Source organism: Ranitomeya imitator, chromosome 3 (assembly GCF_032444005.1).
Source record: "Ranitomeya imitator isolate aRanImi1 chromosome 3, aRanImi1.pri, whole genome shotgun sequence".
NCBI lineage: Eukaryota > Metazoa > Chordata > Amphibia > Anura > Dendrobatidae > Ranitomeya > Ranitomeya imitator.
In genome coordinates this window covers 758,529,542-758,547,722 of record NC_091284.1, presented here as the reverse complement: position 1 = coordinate 758,547,722, position 18,181 = coordinate 758,529,542, and the positions used below count along the sequence as shown (strand labels likewise).

The following is an 18,181-nucleotide window of genomic DNA, read 5'->3' as shown; positions in this document are numbered from 1 at the left end:
GATAAGTTCCTTAGGGGATCTACTTTCCAAAATGGTGTCACATGTGGGGGGTTTCAATGTTTAGGCACATCAGTGGCTCTCCAAACGCAACATGGCGTCCCATCTCAATTCCTGTCAATTTTGCATTGAAAAGTCAAATAGCGCTCCTTCCCTTCCGAGCTCTCCCATGCGCCCAAACAGTGGTTTACTGCCACATATGGGGTATCAGCGTACTCGGGACAAATTGGACAACAACTTTTGAGGTCCAATTTCTTCTCTTACCCTTGGAAAAATAAAAAATTGGGGGCAAAAATATAATTTTTGTGAAAAAATATGATTTTTTATTTTTACGGTTCTGCATTATAAACTTCTGTGAAGCACTTGGTGGGTCAAAGTGCTCACCACACCTCTAGATAAGTTCCTTAGGGGGTCTACTTTCCAAAATGGTGTCACTTGTGGGGGGTTTCAATGTTTAGGCACATCAGTGGCTCTCCAAACGCAACATGGCGTCCCATCTCAATTTCTGTCAATTTTGCATTGAAAAGTCAAACTGCGCTCCTTCCCTTCCGAGCTCTCCCATGCGCCCAAACAGTGGTTTACTGCCACATATGGGGTATCAGCGTACTCAGGACAAATTGGACAACAACTTTTGAGGTCCAATTTCTTCTCTTACCCTTGGAAAAATAAAAAATTGGGGGCAAAAATATAATTTTTGTGAAAAAATATGATTTTTATTTTTACGGTTCTGCATTATAAACTTCTGTGAAGCACTTGGTGGGTCAAAGTGCTCACCACACATCCAGATAAGTTCCTTAGGGGGTCTACTTTCCAAAATGGTGTCACTTGTGGGGGGTTTCAATGTTTAGGCACATCAGTGGCTCTCCAAACGCAACATGGCGTCCCATCTCAATTCCTGTCAATTTTGCATTGAAAAGTCAAATAGCGCTCCTTCCCTTCCGAGCTCTCCCATGCGCCCAAACAGTGGTTTACTGCCACATATGGGGTATCAGCATACTCAGGACAAATTGGACAACAACTTTTTGGGTCCATTTTCTCCTGTTACCCTTGGTAAAATAAAACAAATTGGAGCTGAAGTAAATTTTTTGTGTAAAAAAGTTAAATGTTCATTTTTATTTAAACATTCCAAAAATTCCTATTAAACACCTGAAGGGTTAATAAACTTCTTGAATATGGTTTTGAGCACCTTGAGGGGTGCAGTTTTTAGAATGGTGTCACACTTGGGCATTTTCTATCATATAGACCCCTCAAAATGACTTCAAATGAGACGTGGTCCCTAAAAAAAAATGGTGTTGTAAAAATGAGAAATTGCTGGTCAACTTTTAACCCTTATAACTCCCTAACAAAAAAAAAAATTGGTTCCAAAATTATGCTGATGTAAAGGAGACATGTGGGAAATGTTACTTATTAAGTATTTTGTGTGACATATCTATGTGATTTAATTGCATAAAAATTCAAAGTTTGAAAATTGCGAAATTTTCAAAATTTTCGCCAAATTTCCGTTTTTTTCACAAATAAACGCAGGTACTATCAAAGAAATTTTACCACTATCATGAAGTACAATATGTCACGAGAAAACAGTGTCAGAATCACCAGGATCCGTTGAAGCGTTTCGGAGTTATAACCTCATAAAGGGACAGTGGTCAGAATTGTAAAAATTGGCCTGGTCATTAACGTGCAAACCACCCTTGGGGGTAAAGGGGTTAAATTGCCTACAGCCCAATTTTTGTTATGTTAGGCCTTCGAAGCCTGTCTGCGGCCCGTTCTTTCCACTACTACTACACTGACCTGGCTACTGCCGCCCGTGTTCCCCTGGAACCAATTTAAAATTGCCGACAGCAAGCCCAATTTATTATGTTAGGGCTTCGAAGCCTGTCTGCGGTCCCTCCTTCCACTAGGCCTCCACTGACCTGTCTACTGCTGCCCGTGTTCCCCTGGAACCAATTTTTAATTGCCTACAGCCCAATTTTTGTTATGTTAGGCCTTCGAAGCCTGTCTGCGGCCCGTTCTTTCCACTACTACTACACTGACCTGTCTACTGCCGCCCGTGTTCCCCTGGAACCAATTTAAAATTGCCGACAGCAAGCCCAATTTATTATGTTAGGGCTTCGAAGCCTGTCTGCGGTCCCTCCTTCCACTAGGCCTCCACTGACCTGTCTACTGCTGCCCGTGTTCCCCTGGAACCAATTTTAAATTGCCTACAGCCCAATTTTTGTTATGTTAGGCCTTCGAAGCCTGTCTGCGGCCCGTTCTTTCCACTACTACTACACTGACCAGGCCACTGCTGCCCGTGTTCCTCTGGAACAAATTTTAAATTGCCTACAGCCAGCCCAATTTATTATGTTAGGCCTTCGAAGCCTGTCTGCGGTCCCTCCTTCCACTAGGCCTCCACTGACCTGTCTACTGCTGTCCGTGTTCCCCTGGAACCAATTGTAAATTGCCTACATCCCAATTTTTGTTATGTTAGGCCTTCGAAGCCTGTCTGCGGCCCGTTCTTTCCACTAATACTACACTGACCAGGCCACTGCTGCCCGTGTTCCCCTGGAACCAATTTAAAATTGCCGACAGCAAGCCCAATTTATTATGTTAGGGCTTCGAAGCCTGTCTGCGGTCCCTCCTTCCACTAGGCCTCCACTGACCTGTCTACTGCTGCCCGTGTTCCCCTGGAACCAATTTTAAATTGCCTACAGCCCAATTTTTGTTATGTTAGGCCTTCGAAGCCTGTCTGCGGCCCGTTCTTTCCACTACTACTACACTGACCTGGCTACTGCCGCCCGTGTTCCCCTGGAACCAATTTAAAATTGCCGACAGCAAGCCCAATTTATTATGTTAGGGCTTCGAAGCCTGTCTGCGGTCCCTCCTTCCACTAGGCCTCCACTGACCTGTCTACTGCTGCCCGTGTTCCCCTGGAACCAATTTTAAATTGCCTACAGCCCAATTTTTGTTATGTTAGGCCTTCGAAGCCTGTCTGCGGCCCGTTCTTTCCACTACTACTACACTGACCTGGCTACTGCCGCCCGTGTTCCCCTGGAACCAATTTAAAATTGCCGACAGCAAGCCCAATTTATTATGTTAGGGCTTCGAAGCCTGTCTGCGGTCCCTCCTTCCACTAGGCCTCCACTGACCTGTCTACTGCTGCCCGTGTTCCCCTGGAACCAATTTTAAATTGCCTACAGCCCAATTTTTGTTATGTTAGGCCTTCGAAGCCTGTCTGCGGCCCGTTCTTTCCACTACTACTACACTGACCAGGCCACTGCTGCCCGTGTTCCTCTGGAAGCAATTTTAAATTGCCTACAGCCAGCCCAATTTATTATGTTAGGCCTTCGAAGCCTGTCTGCGGTCCCTCCTTCCACTAGGCCTCCACTGACCTGTCTACTGCTGTCCGTGTTCCCCTGGAACCAATTGTAAATTGCCTACATCCCAATTTTTGTTATGTTAGGCCTTCGAAGCCTGTCTGCGGCCCGTTCTTTCCACTAATACTACACTGACCAGGCCACTGCTGCCCGTGTTCCCCTGGAACCAATTTAAAATTGCCGACAGCAAGCCCAATTTATTATGTTAGGGCTTCGAAGCCTGTCTGCGGTCCCTCCTTCCACTAGGCCTCCACTGACCTGTCTACTGCTGCCCGTGTTCCCCTGGAACCAATTTTAAATTGCCTACAGCCCAATTTTTGTTATGTTAGGCCTTCGAAGCCTGTCTGCGGCCCGTTCTTTCCACTACTACTACACTGACCTGGCTACTGCCGCCCGTGTTCCCCTGGAACCAATTTAAAATTGCCGACAGCAAGCCCAATTTATTATGTTAGGCCTTCAAAGCCTGTCTGCGGTCCCTCCTTCCACTAGGCCTCCACTGACCTGTCTACTGCTGTCCGTGTTCCCCTGGAACCAATTGTAAATTGCCTACATCCCAATTTTTGTTATGTTAGGCCTTCGAAGCCTGTCTGCGGCCCGTTCTTTCCACTACTACTACACAGACCAGGCCACTGCTGCCCTTGTTCCCCTGGAACCAATTTTAAATTGCCTACAGCCAGCCCAAATTATTATGTTAGGCCTTCGAAGCCTGTCTGCGGTCCCTCCTTCCACTAGGCCTCCACTGACCTGTCTACTGCTGCCCGTGTACCCCTTGAACCAACATCAGAAAATATAAAAATAAGTATTTTGCTTATAAAAAAGAAAATACTGGAGAGATATCAAATGCAGACATTTTAACATTAAAAACAAACACATACAACAAAAATCTGGTACAGTACTAAAAATGGCCACCAGCTACAATAACTTTCTCCTGCAAGTAGTTAACTGAAAGTTTTTTTCAATTTAAAACACAGATATGGCATCCACCGAGTGTTGTCCTGTCGCGTCTTCTTTATATTATTGCCAAGAAGATGCAAAACAATGAAAATAATAAAATCATTATTTACCAAAAAAATAGAGTAAGTCAAAACCACATTGCAAATAAACATTCATTACAAATAAAGAAGCAGGGCGCGTCCGAGGGTGAGTATATACCTAATAAGAATATAATCACCCTCGGACGCGCCCTGCTTCTTTCCGACAGCCTTCCTTCCTAAGAATCAGCCCTTCCGTGGTGTAGAGAGAGGGTGTGTTACACTCCAAGGTGTTCCCCAGGTTGCCTTTCCTGAGCTTCGATCTTCATGCTCTCGTTTAGTAGTTGTCGGAAAGTAGGCTGCATTAGGCCTACAAATTGGGTATGGGGTGGAGAGAGATGGTGTGTTACACTCCAAGGTGTTCCCCAGGTTTCCTTGCCATTGCTTCGGTCTTCCGACTCTCGTTTAGTAGTTGTAGAAAACTACACTGCATTAGGCCTACAAAATGGGTATCGGGTGGAGAGAGATGGTGTGTTACACTCCAAGGTGTTCCCCAGGTTTCCTTGCCATTGCTTCGGTCTTCAGACTCTCGTTTAGTAGTTGTAGAAAACTACACTGCATTAGGCCTACAAAATGGGTATCGGGTGGAGAGAGATGGTGTGTTACACTCCAAGGTGTTCCCCAGGTTTCCTTGCCATTGCTTCAGTCTTCCGACTCTCGTTTAGTAGTTGTACAAAACTACACTGCATTAGGCCTACAAAATGGGTATGGGGTGGAGAGAGATGGTGTGTTCCACTCCAAGGTGTTCTCCAGGTTGCCTTTCCTGAGCTTCTATCTTCAGGCTCTCGTTAAATTGTGGTTAAATGGAACAACTGCATTTGGCGTACTAGTTGGTTTGGGGCCTACTATCGGTGTCTGCCACTCCTTGCTGTTCTCCTCCACTGAACAAAGCTGTGCCGCCTGTTTACTACTGTTGCCAATTTTGAACTGCATTTCGACTAGTTACTGATTTGGGCCTACTCTCTGTGTCAGCCTCTCATTCCAGTTGTCCTCCACTGCAATGCCCCCTGGTTATTCCTGTGTTACCAATTTTGAACTGCATTTAGCCAACTTTATTCTTTGGGCCTATATCTGTGTTTCCTCCTCATCCTGCCCATTGCCCAGCCAGTGATAGATGAGTCTGCTGGTACATTGACCCATAACGCAACATTCCCCGTGCACGCTACACAACAACATTGTGACCCTGCTGAAAGTCAGGTTGTTCTTCCCGCATACCATACCACCTTACACGGGGACAAAGAGGAAGGTGCAGATGAAAGTGCAGGTTCCTTCATCAGGTGGGGGGAGGAATACTAGTTGGCGACGTCACTGGCACAGGGCCTCTCATAGTACGTAAAAGTGTTGCTGCCGGTGGGAGGCGCCCCCGCCGTGCAAACACACCGCTGTACTTTGAGGGGCCCTGTGCCAGTGCCAATGCCAACGAGTAGGCCCCCCCTGCTTGCTCAGGTTAACAGCACTTGCAAAGTTGAAATACTTACCTCTCCCTGCTCCACTGCCGTGACGTGGTCCAGATTTCCTGGGCCCACTAATTACTTGAACCAGCCCTACCCACCACAACTTTAGCCAAATGACCCCCAATTTCAAATGCCTTCCAATTATTATAAGGTAAATTACGCTTGACAAGCTTCATTAAGAAGAATGGATGGTTTTGACATTAAAATGGGCACTCTAGGTGTTTTCCTGGCCCCCACTCACTGCCGACTATGCTGCCCCATTGACTTGCATTGGGTTTCGTGTTTCGGTCGATCCCGACTTTACGTCATAATCGGCCGATTTCACTCGACCCGACTTTTGAGATAGTCGGGTTTCGTGAAACCCGGCTCGACTCTAAAAAGGTCAAGGTCGCTCAACTCTAATTGTGTCTGCCATCTCCCCTGATTTGCGGCGGGTGCTGCAAAAATTTCAGTCTAATAAACCTGATCGTTGTCCAGCGGAGAGACTGTTTGTCCCTGATAGGTGGACCAATAAAGTTATCTCTGAGGTTCATTCTTCGGTGTTGGCTGGTCATCCTGGAATCTTTGGTACCAGAGAGTTGGTGGCTAGATCCTTTTGGTGGCCGTCTCTGTCGCAGGATGTGCGTGTTTTTGTGCAGTCCTGTGGGATTTGTGCTCGGGCTAAGCCCTGCTGTTCTCGTGCCAGTGGGTTGCTTTTGCCCTTGCCGGTCCCGAAGAGGCCTTGGACACATATCTCTATGGATTTTATTTCTGATCTTCCCGTTTCTCAAAAGATGTCAGTCATTTGGGTGGTCTGTGATCGCTTTTCTAAGATGGTCCATCTGGTACCCTTGTCTAAATTGCCTTCCTCCTCTGATTTGGTGCCATTGTTCTTCCAGCATGTGGTTCGTTTACATGGCATTCCAGAGAATATCGTTTCTGACAGAGGTTCCCAGTTTGTTTTAAGGTTTTGGCGAGCCTTTTGTGGTAGGATGGGCATTGACTTGTCTTTTTCCTCGGCTTTCCATCCTCAGACTAATGGCCAGACCGAACGAACCAATCAGACCTTGGAAACATATCTGAGATGCTTTGTTTCTGCCGATCAGGATGACTGGGTGTCCTTTTTGCCTTTGGCTGAGTTCGCCCTTAATAATCGGGCCAGCTCGGCTACCTTGGTTTCGCCATTTTTCTGCAATTCTGGGTTCCATCCTCGTTTCTCTTCAGGACAGGTTGAGTCTTCGGACTGTCCTGGTGTGGATACTGTGGTGGACAGGTTGCAGTAGATTTGGACTCATGTAGTGGACAATTTGATCTTGTCCCAGGAGAAGGCTCAACGTTTCGCTAATTGCAGACGCCGTGTGGGTCCCCGACTTCGTGTTGGGGATCTGGTTTGGTTATCTTCTCGTCATATTCCTTTGAAGGTTTCCTCTCCTAAGTTTAAACCTCGTTTCATTGGTCCGTATAGGATTTCTGAGGTTCTTAATCCTGTGTCTTTTCGTCTGACCCTTCCAGATTCTTTTTCCATACATAACGTATTCCATAGGTCATTGTTGCGGAGATACGTGGCACCTATGGTTCCATCTGTTGATCCTCCTGCCCCGGTTTTGGTGGAGGGGGAATTGGAGTATATTGTGGAGAAGATTTTGGATTCTCGTGTTTCTAGACGGAAACTCCAGTATCTGGTTAAATGGAAGGGTTATGCTCAGGAAGATAATTCCTGGGTTTTTGCCTCTGATGTCCATGCTCCCGATCTTGTTTGTGCCTTTCATGTGGCTCATCCTGGTCGGCCTGGGGGCTCTGGTGAGGGTTTGGTGACCCCTCCTCAAGGGGGGGGTACTGTTGTGAATTCTGTGGCAGAGCTCCCTCCTGTGGTCACAAGTGGTACTTCGGCTGATTCTCTCTGTGAGCTTCTGTTGGTGGAGGGAAGTGGTACTGCGGCTTCTGAGTTTCCTCCCTCAGGTGATCTGGTGAGGTCGTTAGGTGCTTCTCTACTTAACTCCATCTAATGCTTTGATCCTGGCTTCCTGTCAATGTTCCAGTGTTGGACTTGCTTTTCCCTGGATCATTCCTGTGGCCTGCTGCTCTGCATAGCTAAGTTCTTCTTTGCTATTTGTTTGCTATTTTTTCTGTCCAGCTTGTCTAATTTGTTGCTGGAAGCTCTGGGACGCAAAGGGTGTACCTCCGTGCCGTTAGTTCGGTACGGAGGGTCTTTTTGCCCCCTTTGCGTGGTTTTCTTTAGGGTTTTGTGTAGACCGCAAAGTTACCTTTTCTATCCTCGATCTGTTAAGAAAGTCGGGCCTCACTTTGCTGAATCTATCTCATCTCTACGTTTGTCTTTTCATCTTAACTCACAGTCATTATATGTGGGGGGCTGCCTTTTCCTTTGGGGTATTTCTCTGAGGCAAGGTAGGCTTATTTTCTATCTTCAGGCTAGTTAGTTTCTCAGGCTGTGCCGAGTTGCATAGGCAGAGTTAGGCGCAATCCACGGCTGCCTCTAGTGTTGTTTGGAGAGGATTAGGGATTGCGGTCTGCAGAGTTCCCACGTCTCAGAGCTCGTTCTATGATTTTGGGTTATTGTCAGATCACTGTATGTGCTCTGACCGCTATGTCCATTGTAGTACTGAATTGCCTTTCATAACACCTGGTCCCGACGTCCGGCTCCCTCTGCCTGTCCCACGGTCTTCTGTGCTGCAGCTTCTTTCTCTATCAGCGGTCACCGTTACCGCTGATTAGAGAAATGAATAGGCGGCTCCACCCCTATGGGAGGTGGAGCCGCCTATTCATTTTTCTAATGAAGAGGGGAAGAAGCTGCAGCACAGAAGACCGTGGGACAGCAGGGGGAGCACCAGGATCGCTGGGACTAGGTAAGTATACCTCAGCGCCCTCTCCCCCTCACCCGCCGACCCTGCCACCCACCTTGACTCGAGTATAAGCCGAGAGGGGCACTTTCAGCCCAAAAATTTGGGCTGAAAATCTCGGCTTATACTCGAGTATATACGGTATATATAATGACACCATATATTACCAAAACAATGGAGCAAAGGAGTCTTAACACCTTAACGACTGCCGATGCGCCTTTTAATGGTGGCAGTTAAGGGTACTTAAACCACAGCGCCGTTAATTAACGGCGCTGTGGAAAAAGTGTATAGCGCCCCCCAGAGTCGGAATTTCTCTGGGGTCTCGGTTGCCTGGGGTAGCCAAGACCCCAGAGAACATGATTCGGGTGGGTTTTTACCGACCGCCAGGTAGCGATCGCAGTAAATAACCGTTTACCGGTGGCCACAAAAAAAATGTGATTTCCCATTTAATTTCTCTGTCCTCCGATGTGATCGCACATCAGAGGACAGAGAAATAGGGTCCCCGATAGCCCCCGGATACTCACCCGTCTCCCCCGATGCTCCTCGTGGCTACCGATGGGCACCGCCATCTTTCTCCGGGATCTGCCGGGGGTAGCCGAGACCCCAAAGAACATGATCGGGGTTGGTTTTTACCGACCCCTATTTTGTGATCGCCGGTAAATAACTGTTTACCAGTGACCACAAAAAGAACAAAAAAAAAAACGGCACATCAGAGGACAGAAATAGGGGGATTCGGGGACCCTGTTATACTTACCAGTGTCCCTGAGTCCTCCTCCATCCCCTCCTGGCTATTGGCTTCTTCCTCCGGGAAGAAAATGGCGGGCGCATGCGCAGTGCGCCCGCTGTGATGTGCCAGCCGGCAGAGGAATATTCTTCCTCTTTTTTTATTTTGGTCACTGTGAGATCCTATCACAGTGATCAAAATAAAAAAAAATAGTAAATAACCCCCCTTTATCACCCCATTAGTTAGAAAAAAAATGATAAAATAAAAAAATGTATGTATTTCTATTTTCCAACTAGGGTTAGGGCTAGGGTTAGGGTTGGGGCTAAAGTTAGGGCTAGGGTTAGGGTTGGTGCTAAAGTTAGGGTTAGGGTTGGGGCTAAAGTTAGGGTTAGGTTTGGGATTAGGGTTAGGGTTGGGATTAGGGTTTAGATTAGGCTTAGGGTTGGTATTAGTGTTAAGGTTGGCATTAGGGTTACGCTTGGAATTAGGGTTAAGTTTGGGATTAGGGTTAAGGTTAGGGTTGGGGTTAGGTTTGAGATTAGGGTTGAGATTATGATTAGGGGTGTGTTGGGCTTAGGGATTTGGTTAGGGTTAGGGTTGGGATTAGCGTTAGGGGTGTGTTGGGGTTACGCTTGGAGTTAGAATTGGGGGTTTCCACTGTTTAGGTACATCAGGGAGTCTCCAAACGCGACAGCCAATTTTCAAAAAGTCAATTGGTGCTCTCTCCCTTCTGAGCTCTGCCATGCGCCCAAACAGTGGTCCCACCCACATATGGGGTATCAACGTACTCAGAACAAATTGGACAACAAATTTTGGGGTCCATTTTCTGTTAAAAAAAAAAAATATATATATATATATATATATATATATTTTCACGACTGCATTATAAACTTCTGTGAAGCACTTGAGCGTTCAAAGTGCTCACCACACGTCTAGATAAGTTCCTTGGGGGGGTCTAGTTTCCAAAATGGGGTCACTTGTGGGGGGTTTCTACTGTTTAGGTACATCAGGGGCAAACGCAACATAACGCCCGCAGACCATTCTATCAAAGTCTGCATTCCAAAACGGCACGCCTTCCCTTCCGAGCTCTGCCATGCGCCCAGACAGTGGTCCCCCCACATATGGGGTATCAGCGTACTCAGAATAAATTGCACAATAAATTTTGGTGTCCAATTTCTCCTGTTACCCTTGTGAAAGTAAAAATCTGGGGGTGAAAATATAATATTTGTGGAAAAAATATGATTTTTTTTATTTTCATAGCTCTACATTATAAACTCCTGTGAAGCAGTTGGGGGTTCATAGTGCTCACCACACATCTAGATAAATTCCTTGGGGGGGTCTAGTTTCCAAAATGGGGTCACTTGTGGGGGGTTTCTACTGTTTAGGTACATCAGGGGCTCTGCAAATGCAACATAACGCCCGCACACCATTCCATCAAAGTCTGCATTTTAAAACGTCACTACTTCACTTCCGAGCCCCGATGTGTGCCCAAACAGTGCCCCCTCACATAGGGGTATTAGCGTACTCAGGACAAACTGGACAACAAAGTTTGGGGTCCAATTTCTCCTGTTACCCTTGAGAAAATAAAAAATTGCGAAAAAATCATTTGTGAGGGGAAAAAAAGGATTTTTTATTTTCACGGCACTACGTTATAAATTTCTGTGAAGCACTTGGGGGTTCAAAGTGCTCACCACACATCTAGATAAGTTCCTTAAGGGGTCTAGTTTCCAAAATGGTGTCACTTGTGGGGAGTTTCCACTGTTTAGACACATCAGGGGCTCTCCAAACGTGACATGGCGTCCGATCTCAATTCCAGCCAATTCTGCATTGAAAAAGTCAAACGGCGCTCCTTCTCTTCCAAGCCCTGCCGTGCACCCAAACACTGGTTTACCCCCACATATGGGATATCGGCGTATTCAGGAGAAATTGCACAACAAATTTTGTGGTTCATTTTCTCTTTTTACACTTGTGAAAATAAAAAAAAATGGTTCTGAAGTAAAATATTTGCAAAAAAAAGTTAAATGTTCATTTTTTCCTCCCACATTGTTTCAGTTGCTGTGAAGCACCTGAAGGGTTAATAAACTTCTTGAATGTGGTTTTGAGCACCTTGAGGGGTGTAGTTTTTAGAATGGTGTCAAGCTTGGAATGTAAAGTAGACATGTGGGAAATGTTATTTATTAACTATTTTGTGTGACATATCTCTCTGATTTAAGAGCATAAAAATTCAAAGTTTGAAAATTGCAAAATTTTAAATTTTTTTGCCATATTTCTGTTTTTTTCATAAATAATCGCAAGTAATATCGAAGAAATGTTACCACTAACATGAAGTACAATATGTCATGAAAAAACATTCTTAGGCCGGCTTCACACTCAGCGTATGAAAATACGGTCCGTATATTACGGCCGTAATACGCTGAAATGTCCCGAAAATAGTGGTCCGTAGCTCCTCCGTAGGCAGGGTGTGTCAGCGTTTTTTGCGCATGGCATCCTCCGTATGTCATCCGTATGGCATCCGTACTGCGTGGTTTTCTCGCAGGCTTGCAAAACCAACATACCGCTATAGAAATGATCCATGTGTCCCAAAAAGAAAAAAATATATATATATACTGTCTATATATATATATATATATATATATATATGTCATTAGACACATATATGTATATATATTAATATTTATTCCAGCGCTATACAGCTTGAAAGCCGGTAATTCAATTACCGGCTTTTTCTTTCTCCTTCTTAAAACCCGACATGATTTGAGACATGGTTTACATACAGTAAACCATGTCTTCTCTCCATTTTTTTTGCAGATTCCACACTACTAATGTCAGTAGTGTGTATCTGCAAAATTTGGCCGTTCTAGCTCTTAAAATAAAGGGTTAAATGGCGGAAAAAATTGGCGTGGGCTCCCGCGCAATTTTCTCCGCCAGAGTAGTAAAGCCAGTGACTGAGGGCAGATATTAATAGCCTGGAGAGGGTCCATGGTTATTGGCCCCCCCTGGTTAAAAATATCTGCCCCCAGCCACCCCAGAAAAGGCACATCTGGAAGATGCGCCTATTCTGGCACTTGGCCACTCTCTTCCCATTCCCGTGTAGCGGTGGGATATGGGGTAATGAAGGGTTAATGCCACCTTGCTATTGTAAGGTGACATTAAGCCTAATTAATAATGGAGAGGCGTCAATTATGACACCTATCCATTATTAATCCAATTGATTCATAGATCGTGGGAAATTTCCTGGAAAGCTCCCAGGCTTTCTAGGCAATTCCCACGATCTATAAACAGCCAGCAGAGGGCGCCTCACCGCAAATGAAGCTAAATATAGCTCATTGATCTATATTTAGACTCATTCTCCGGGGTTTTGCAGCGAGGAGCAGCCTGCATTAGCAAAGCTCCTTGCTGCAAAATGTTTTAACCCCTTCAGAAGGATTTACATCGTTGGACGTTACAGATCTGCGGAGGGTAAGTATATTGTTGGTTTATTATGTTTTTTCTTTCACAGAACGAGGGTCTTCAGTGATTGGATTGGGCGTAGAATAAAATACTCCAACAACCATTGTTTTTATTTCATTAAAATAATTTTAAATAATGTGTTTGTGTTTTATTTAACCCTTTCATTCAATTGGATTAATAATGGATAGGTGTCATAATTGACGCCTCTCCATTATTAATTAGGCTTAATGTCACCTTACAATAGCAAGGTGGCATTAACCCTTCATTACCCCATATCCCACCGCTACACGGGAATGGGAAGAGAGTGGCCAAGTGCCAGAATAGGCGCATCTTCCAGATGTGCCTTTTCTGGGGTGGCTGGGGGCAGATATTTTTAGCCAGGGGGGGGCCAATAACCATGGACCCTCTCCAGGCTATTAATATCTGCCCTCAGTCACTGGCTTTACTACTCTGGCGGAGAAAATTGCGCGGTAGCCCACGCCAATTTTTTCCGCCATTTAACCCTTTATTTTAAGAGCTAGAACGGCCAAATTTTGCAGATACACACTACTGACATTAGTAGTGTGGAATCTGCAAAAAAAATGGAGAGAAGACATGGTTTACTGTATGTAAACCATGTCTCAAATCATGTCGGGTTTAGGAAGGAGAAAGAAAAGCTGTATAGCGCTGGAATAAATATTAATATATATACATATATGTGTCTCACTGACATATATATATATATATACCTATTCTATGTGTACACATTTATTCTACCTATTGGACTGTAAGCTGTCAGTGTGATTTTACTGTACACCGCACTGAATTACCGGCTTTTCTCTCTAACACCGCTGCGTATTTCTCGCAAGTCACACTGCTTGTCCGTGTGAAATCCGTATTTTTCACGCTTCCATAGACTTTCATTGGCGTATTTCTTGCGCAGTACGGTGACAAACGCAGCATGCTGCGATTTTGTACGGCTGTAGAAAGCCGTATAATACTGATCAGTAAAATACGGCAGATAGGAGCAGGGGCATAGAGAATAATTGTGCCGTATTTTTTGCGAGTTTTACGGACGTAGTTTCTGCGCTCTTACGTCCGTAAAACTCGCAAGTGTGAAGCCGGCCTTAGAATCAGCGGGATCCGTTAAATCGTTCCAGAGTTATAACCTCATAAAGGGACAGTGGCAGAATTGTAAAAATTGGCCCGGTCATTAAGTAGCAAATTAGCTCTGTCACTAATGGATTAAGATAAGTGTTCAAAAGTAAATGTGTAATAGATATTGCAGGGAGATGGTGAAGCCCCTAAGTGGTAAGTTTTCCGATCCTCCTGGCATTATCTATTAAAATGTTTTCTTTAAAAAATAAAACTCCTTTCCTAGTAAATGAAAGTTTGCCTTTTTTATTTACATGATAGCCTCTGAACCTATGTAGGAAGAGAATACAAGGTAGTGGATGCTGCTATATAGTATTATGAATATTTCATAATTCTATATAAACCATTAACATGAAAAGCAGGGAGCAGACGGGACATTTTAAAATAAAAAGAATAACTAGTGCATGGAATGCAAAATGCCATCTTTCTAAATGAAATCAGTGTCGCAGCAAATCATGATCCTCTAGGTTTAATGGGACATATGTTGTATGGTTTCTATTCCGCTACTTAAAGCATACAAATCAATAAGTTCCCATGCTGCCATATGGCAATACAATCCTCAACCTCCTGTTCTTGTTTTCTTCTCTTTGCAGGCACTGTGACCTCTTGGATTGTCATATTCATCCTCCCCATCAACAGTGCCTTAAACCCCATCCTATACACTTTGACCACAAGCTTCTTCAAAGAAAAACTGAAGCAATTGCTCCACAGACAACGCAGAAAATCAATATTCAGGAGTGAACGTAAAAGTTTATCCACCTCACTTGTATGGACGGAGGACCCCGCCGTCCAACATTCTTCTCTCAAACTTGGCTTCCTCCATAAAAAGTCTTCTGAGGAAACGAACGAAAGAACGTGATGGAAGGTGGAGCTTTACAAGAATCGACGCCTCAAAAACATGCACCGACCTGCATCTCTTTTGTGAGATGGCTCTAAACCATGGAAGCTTTGTGCGCCCACTTGGTTCTCTCCTGGAAATGAAGACACAAGAGAAGATCGACATGACTGCCATAACCTTGTGTCTACCATCATCTAATGATGGACCATTGAGATGCCACCAATCTATTTGACAACCGATTAGTCCACTGTTCTTCACATCCCACTTGGGCCTTACGTTGATTCTCGCCATTCCCTTCAGGTCACCTAACTTTTAGTGGAGGATTCTCAATGTGTAGTCTTGAAGACTGAACGTTGAACCATACAATGACTCTCTATACTCTCCTTATAGGAGAACTTGGTGACACATAAGCATTGATTGCTTTTCTACGCAGAGCTATTTCTATAAAATCCAATGTTACGTTCTTTATTTGGAAAAAAAAATGCACTTTTTGTTTTATACATTTGAGATATTTGATGTAGTATAAGCTAAATAATACACAAAAGAAGCAGAATTCTAAGGAATTCTTATCTACGTAGGTGACTGAATGATGTAAGCAGGCACCGATGGCTCTCAGGATACAATTAAAGTTGTTATAATTTCTATACGGCCAACATTCTGTTATGTATACGTGTTAATATTTGGGTATCTGTATTTAAAAGGGAAGCATTTGGGTGCGCTCATATGATATTAATGAGAAATACTGAGCATTTTGCCTTTCGGTTGCATTTGAATGTCCAAAAATGGCAGCCCTTTTCCCATCGCTCATGATCTTTTGAACATCTGCTGACATTGCTGAGTCGCAAGGAAAAAAAAGGTAATACTGCCTATAGATCTTTTGCAATCTCCTTGGGGGAAAGAGTATTTAATTAAAAATGTAACAAAACTTTTTTTTTGCAATAGTCCCCGACCTGCAAAAAAAAAAATTTGGAAAAAAAGCCAGCATCTTACAAAAAACCTACACACATTAGGCATCCAGACGGCCATAATAACCTGAAATGTTAATTATTAATGTTATTTGATATGAAGCGGGAATGGTAGAAAAAAAATGGCAAATATTACTCACTTATATATTCTAAGTGCTAAACTAATGTTTATGAACCCCCAAATGCATCGAAGAATAATACAATTTTTCTCACATAAAACAAACCTCATTAAGCAAAAAAATGTAAAAAGTTTATAGTTCCTGAAACGCAAAGAGGCAAAAATGATCTGAATTTGACTGCTATTAAAGTCCTTACGGTCAGGGTATTAAAGGGAATCTGTCAGCAGGTTTTTGATATGTAATCTAAGAGCAGCATGAGGTAGAGGCTGAGACCCTGATTCCAGCGATGTGTCACTTACTGGATTGTGTGTGGTTGTTCAACAAAATCTGTTTTATCAGCAGGAGATTATCACTAGAGGACTGGGTGTCTCATGCTGTCTAGTCCTCCTGCTCTGTGTAACACCTCCCCCACCACTGATTGACAGCTTACAGTGCACACAGTATATTGACAGAAAGCTGCTATTCAGTGATGGAGGCGGGGTTACACATTGCTCAGCATTCAGAGCACTGCTAGATCTGCAGCAGAGAAAATAATGATTTTATCAAAACTGCAGCAAGCAGTCCAGTAAGTGACACATCGCTGGAATCAGGGTCTCTATCCCTACATCACGCTATTCTCAGACTACATAACAAAAACCTGGCAAGTGTCCCTTTAAATAAAATGTGTGATCTGAAAATGTTTACTCATTAAGACAGCTTTATATGTAACATGTATGATTAAAAAAAATGTTAATTTTTATTTATTTTTCACATTCTGATCTGTATTAAAAATATTAGAAAACTTTGAATTATTACACTGACCACTGGGGCCTTTCTAAACACAGACTTACTGTTCTTTAAGAAAATCCACATGTACATTCCAAGCAGTAATCTGACTCAGACCCTATCTTTTGAATTGACGTTTCTAATGAGCGTGTGCAGAGGTCATTGTGAAGGGAGGGGGAGCAGGGTCAGCTGTGACAATGCCTACCGTGATTGGTGGGTCTTGTGTTAGTAGCTGTGTATAGAGGGGTTACATGTTATAGTACTCCTGTCTCTGATGATAAGGAGACTGCTGAAAAGTCTTACATATATGTATATATATATAGTGGTCCGGGTGAAAAATGAAAGGTTTACCTGTTGTTTCTTTGTTTTCTTTACTTATCTTTTAATACAGAAAGTGAAATAAACACTGTATTACATTGCATTACTGTACAGCAGGGCAGGGTGAGGTGCACCTGCCAGGAGCTAGATTAGGGTGCTGTGTGGATAACATATAATGCGTCATTCACATGAAGCTGGACAGCGATTGCAGGGAGTGAGTAGGCACCGGATCAAGACCAGAGACACCCATTGAACCACATCGGACCAAATCAGGAAGGTGTTAACCGTGGTTTATAATTGGAAAACCTGGTGACAGGTTCCCTTTAAAGGGAATCTCTCAGTAGGTTTTAGTTATGTAATCTGAGTGCATCTTGATGTAGCTCCTGAGAACTCGACTCCAGCAATGTGTCAATTACTAGGCTATGTGCTGGTGTTTTAATACAATCAGTGTTTTATGAGCTGTAGATTATCACAACAGGACTAGGTGTCTCGTGCCTCCTAGTCAACTGCTTTATGTAACCCTTACCCCATCGCTGATTAGCAGCTGTCTGTCAATATACAATGTCCACCGAAAGCAGCCAATCAAGGGTGTGGGTGGGGTTATACGCAGCTCAGCATTCTAAGCTCTGCTAGATCTGCAGCACACAAAACTGTGATTATATCATAACTGATGCACCCAGTTAGAAAAGTGGCACATCACTGGATTCAGGTCTCTGCCTCTATCTCATAAGGTAGCAAAAACCTGGTGACAGATTCCCTGTAAGGTGTAAGGAATATGTTTATGTCTCCACTTTGTCATTGCTGCTTTCCATGGTGAAGCCTTCTCCCTCATCAAATATTATGCATACATTTATAGTCATATGCTAAAGCGACTCATTCGTTACCAAGAAATTTGCCAAACTGCAGTATATTAACTGGTACTCCCTTGCACTTCTATCTGTTGTCCATGCAATCTTGGTGCAACTCTCCACAGTATTGCAAGGTCATTAAAAATTAAAGAAAATCCAAGGCACTAGACATTCTCTTCCATGGAACACTTAGCTAATTTCAATTAATTTAAATCTCCTGGTCCAGATGAATAACATCCCTGGGTTCTGAAGGCAATATCAGAGGAAACTGAAGAACCACTATCCAGAATCTTTTAAAAAAAATCCTGGAGAACAGGAGAAGCCTGAGCAGATTGGAGAAGGGAAAAT

General features: G+C 43.9%; 1 protein-coding gene across 1 annotated transcript in view; it reads left to right on the top strand.

Moving 5' to 3' along the window:
* RXFP2 (relaxin family peptide receptor 2) overlaps positions 1-16,127 on the top strand; it is a 513,675-nt gene extending 497,548 nt beyond the window's left edge. Inside the window, exon 18 of the mRNA XM_069759002.1 lies at positions 14,574-16,127. Coding sequence (XP_069615103.1) covers positions 14,574-14,839 — 266 coding nt within the window. The 3' untranslated portion in view covers positions 14,840-16,127. The remainder of the gene's footprint in view (positions 1-14,573) is intronic.
* Positions 16,128-18,181: the final 2,054 nt, after the last annotated feature.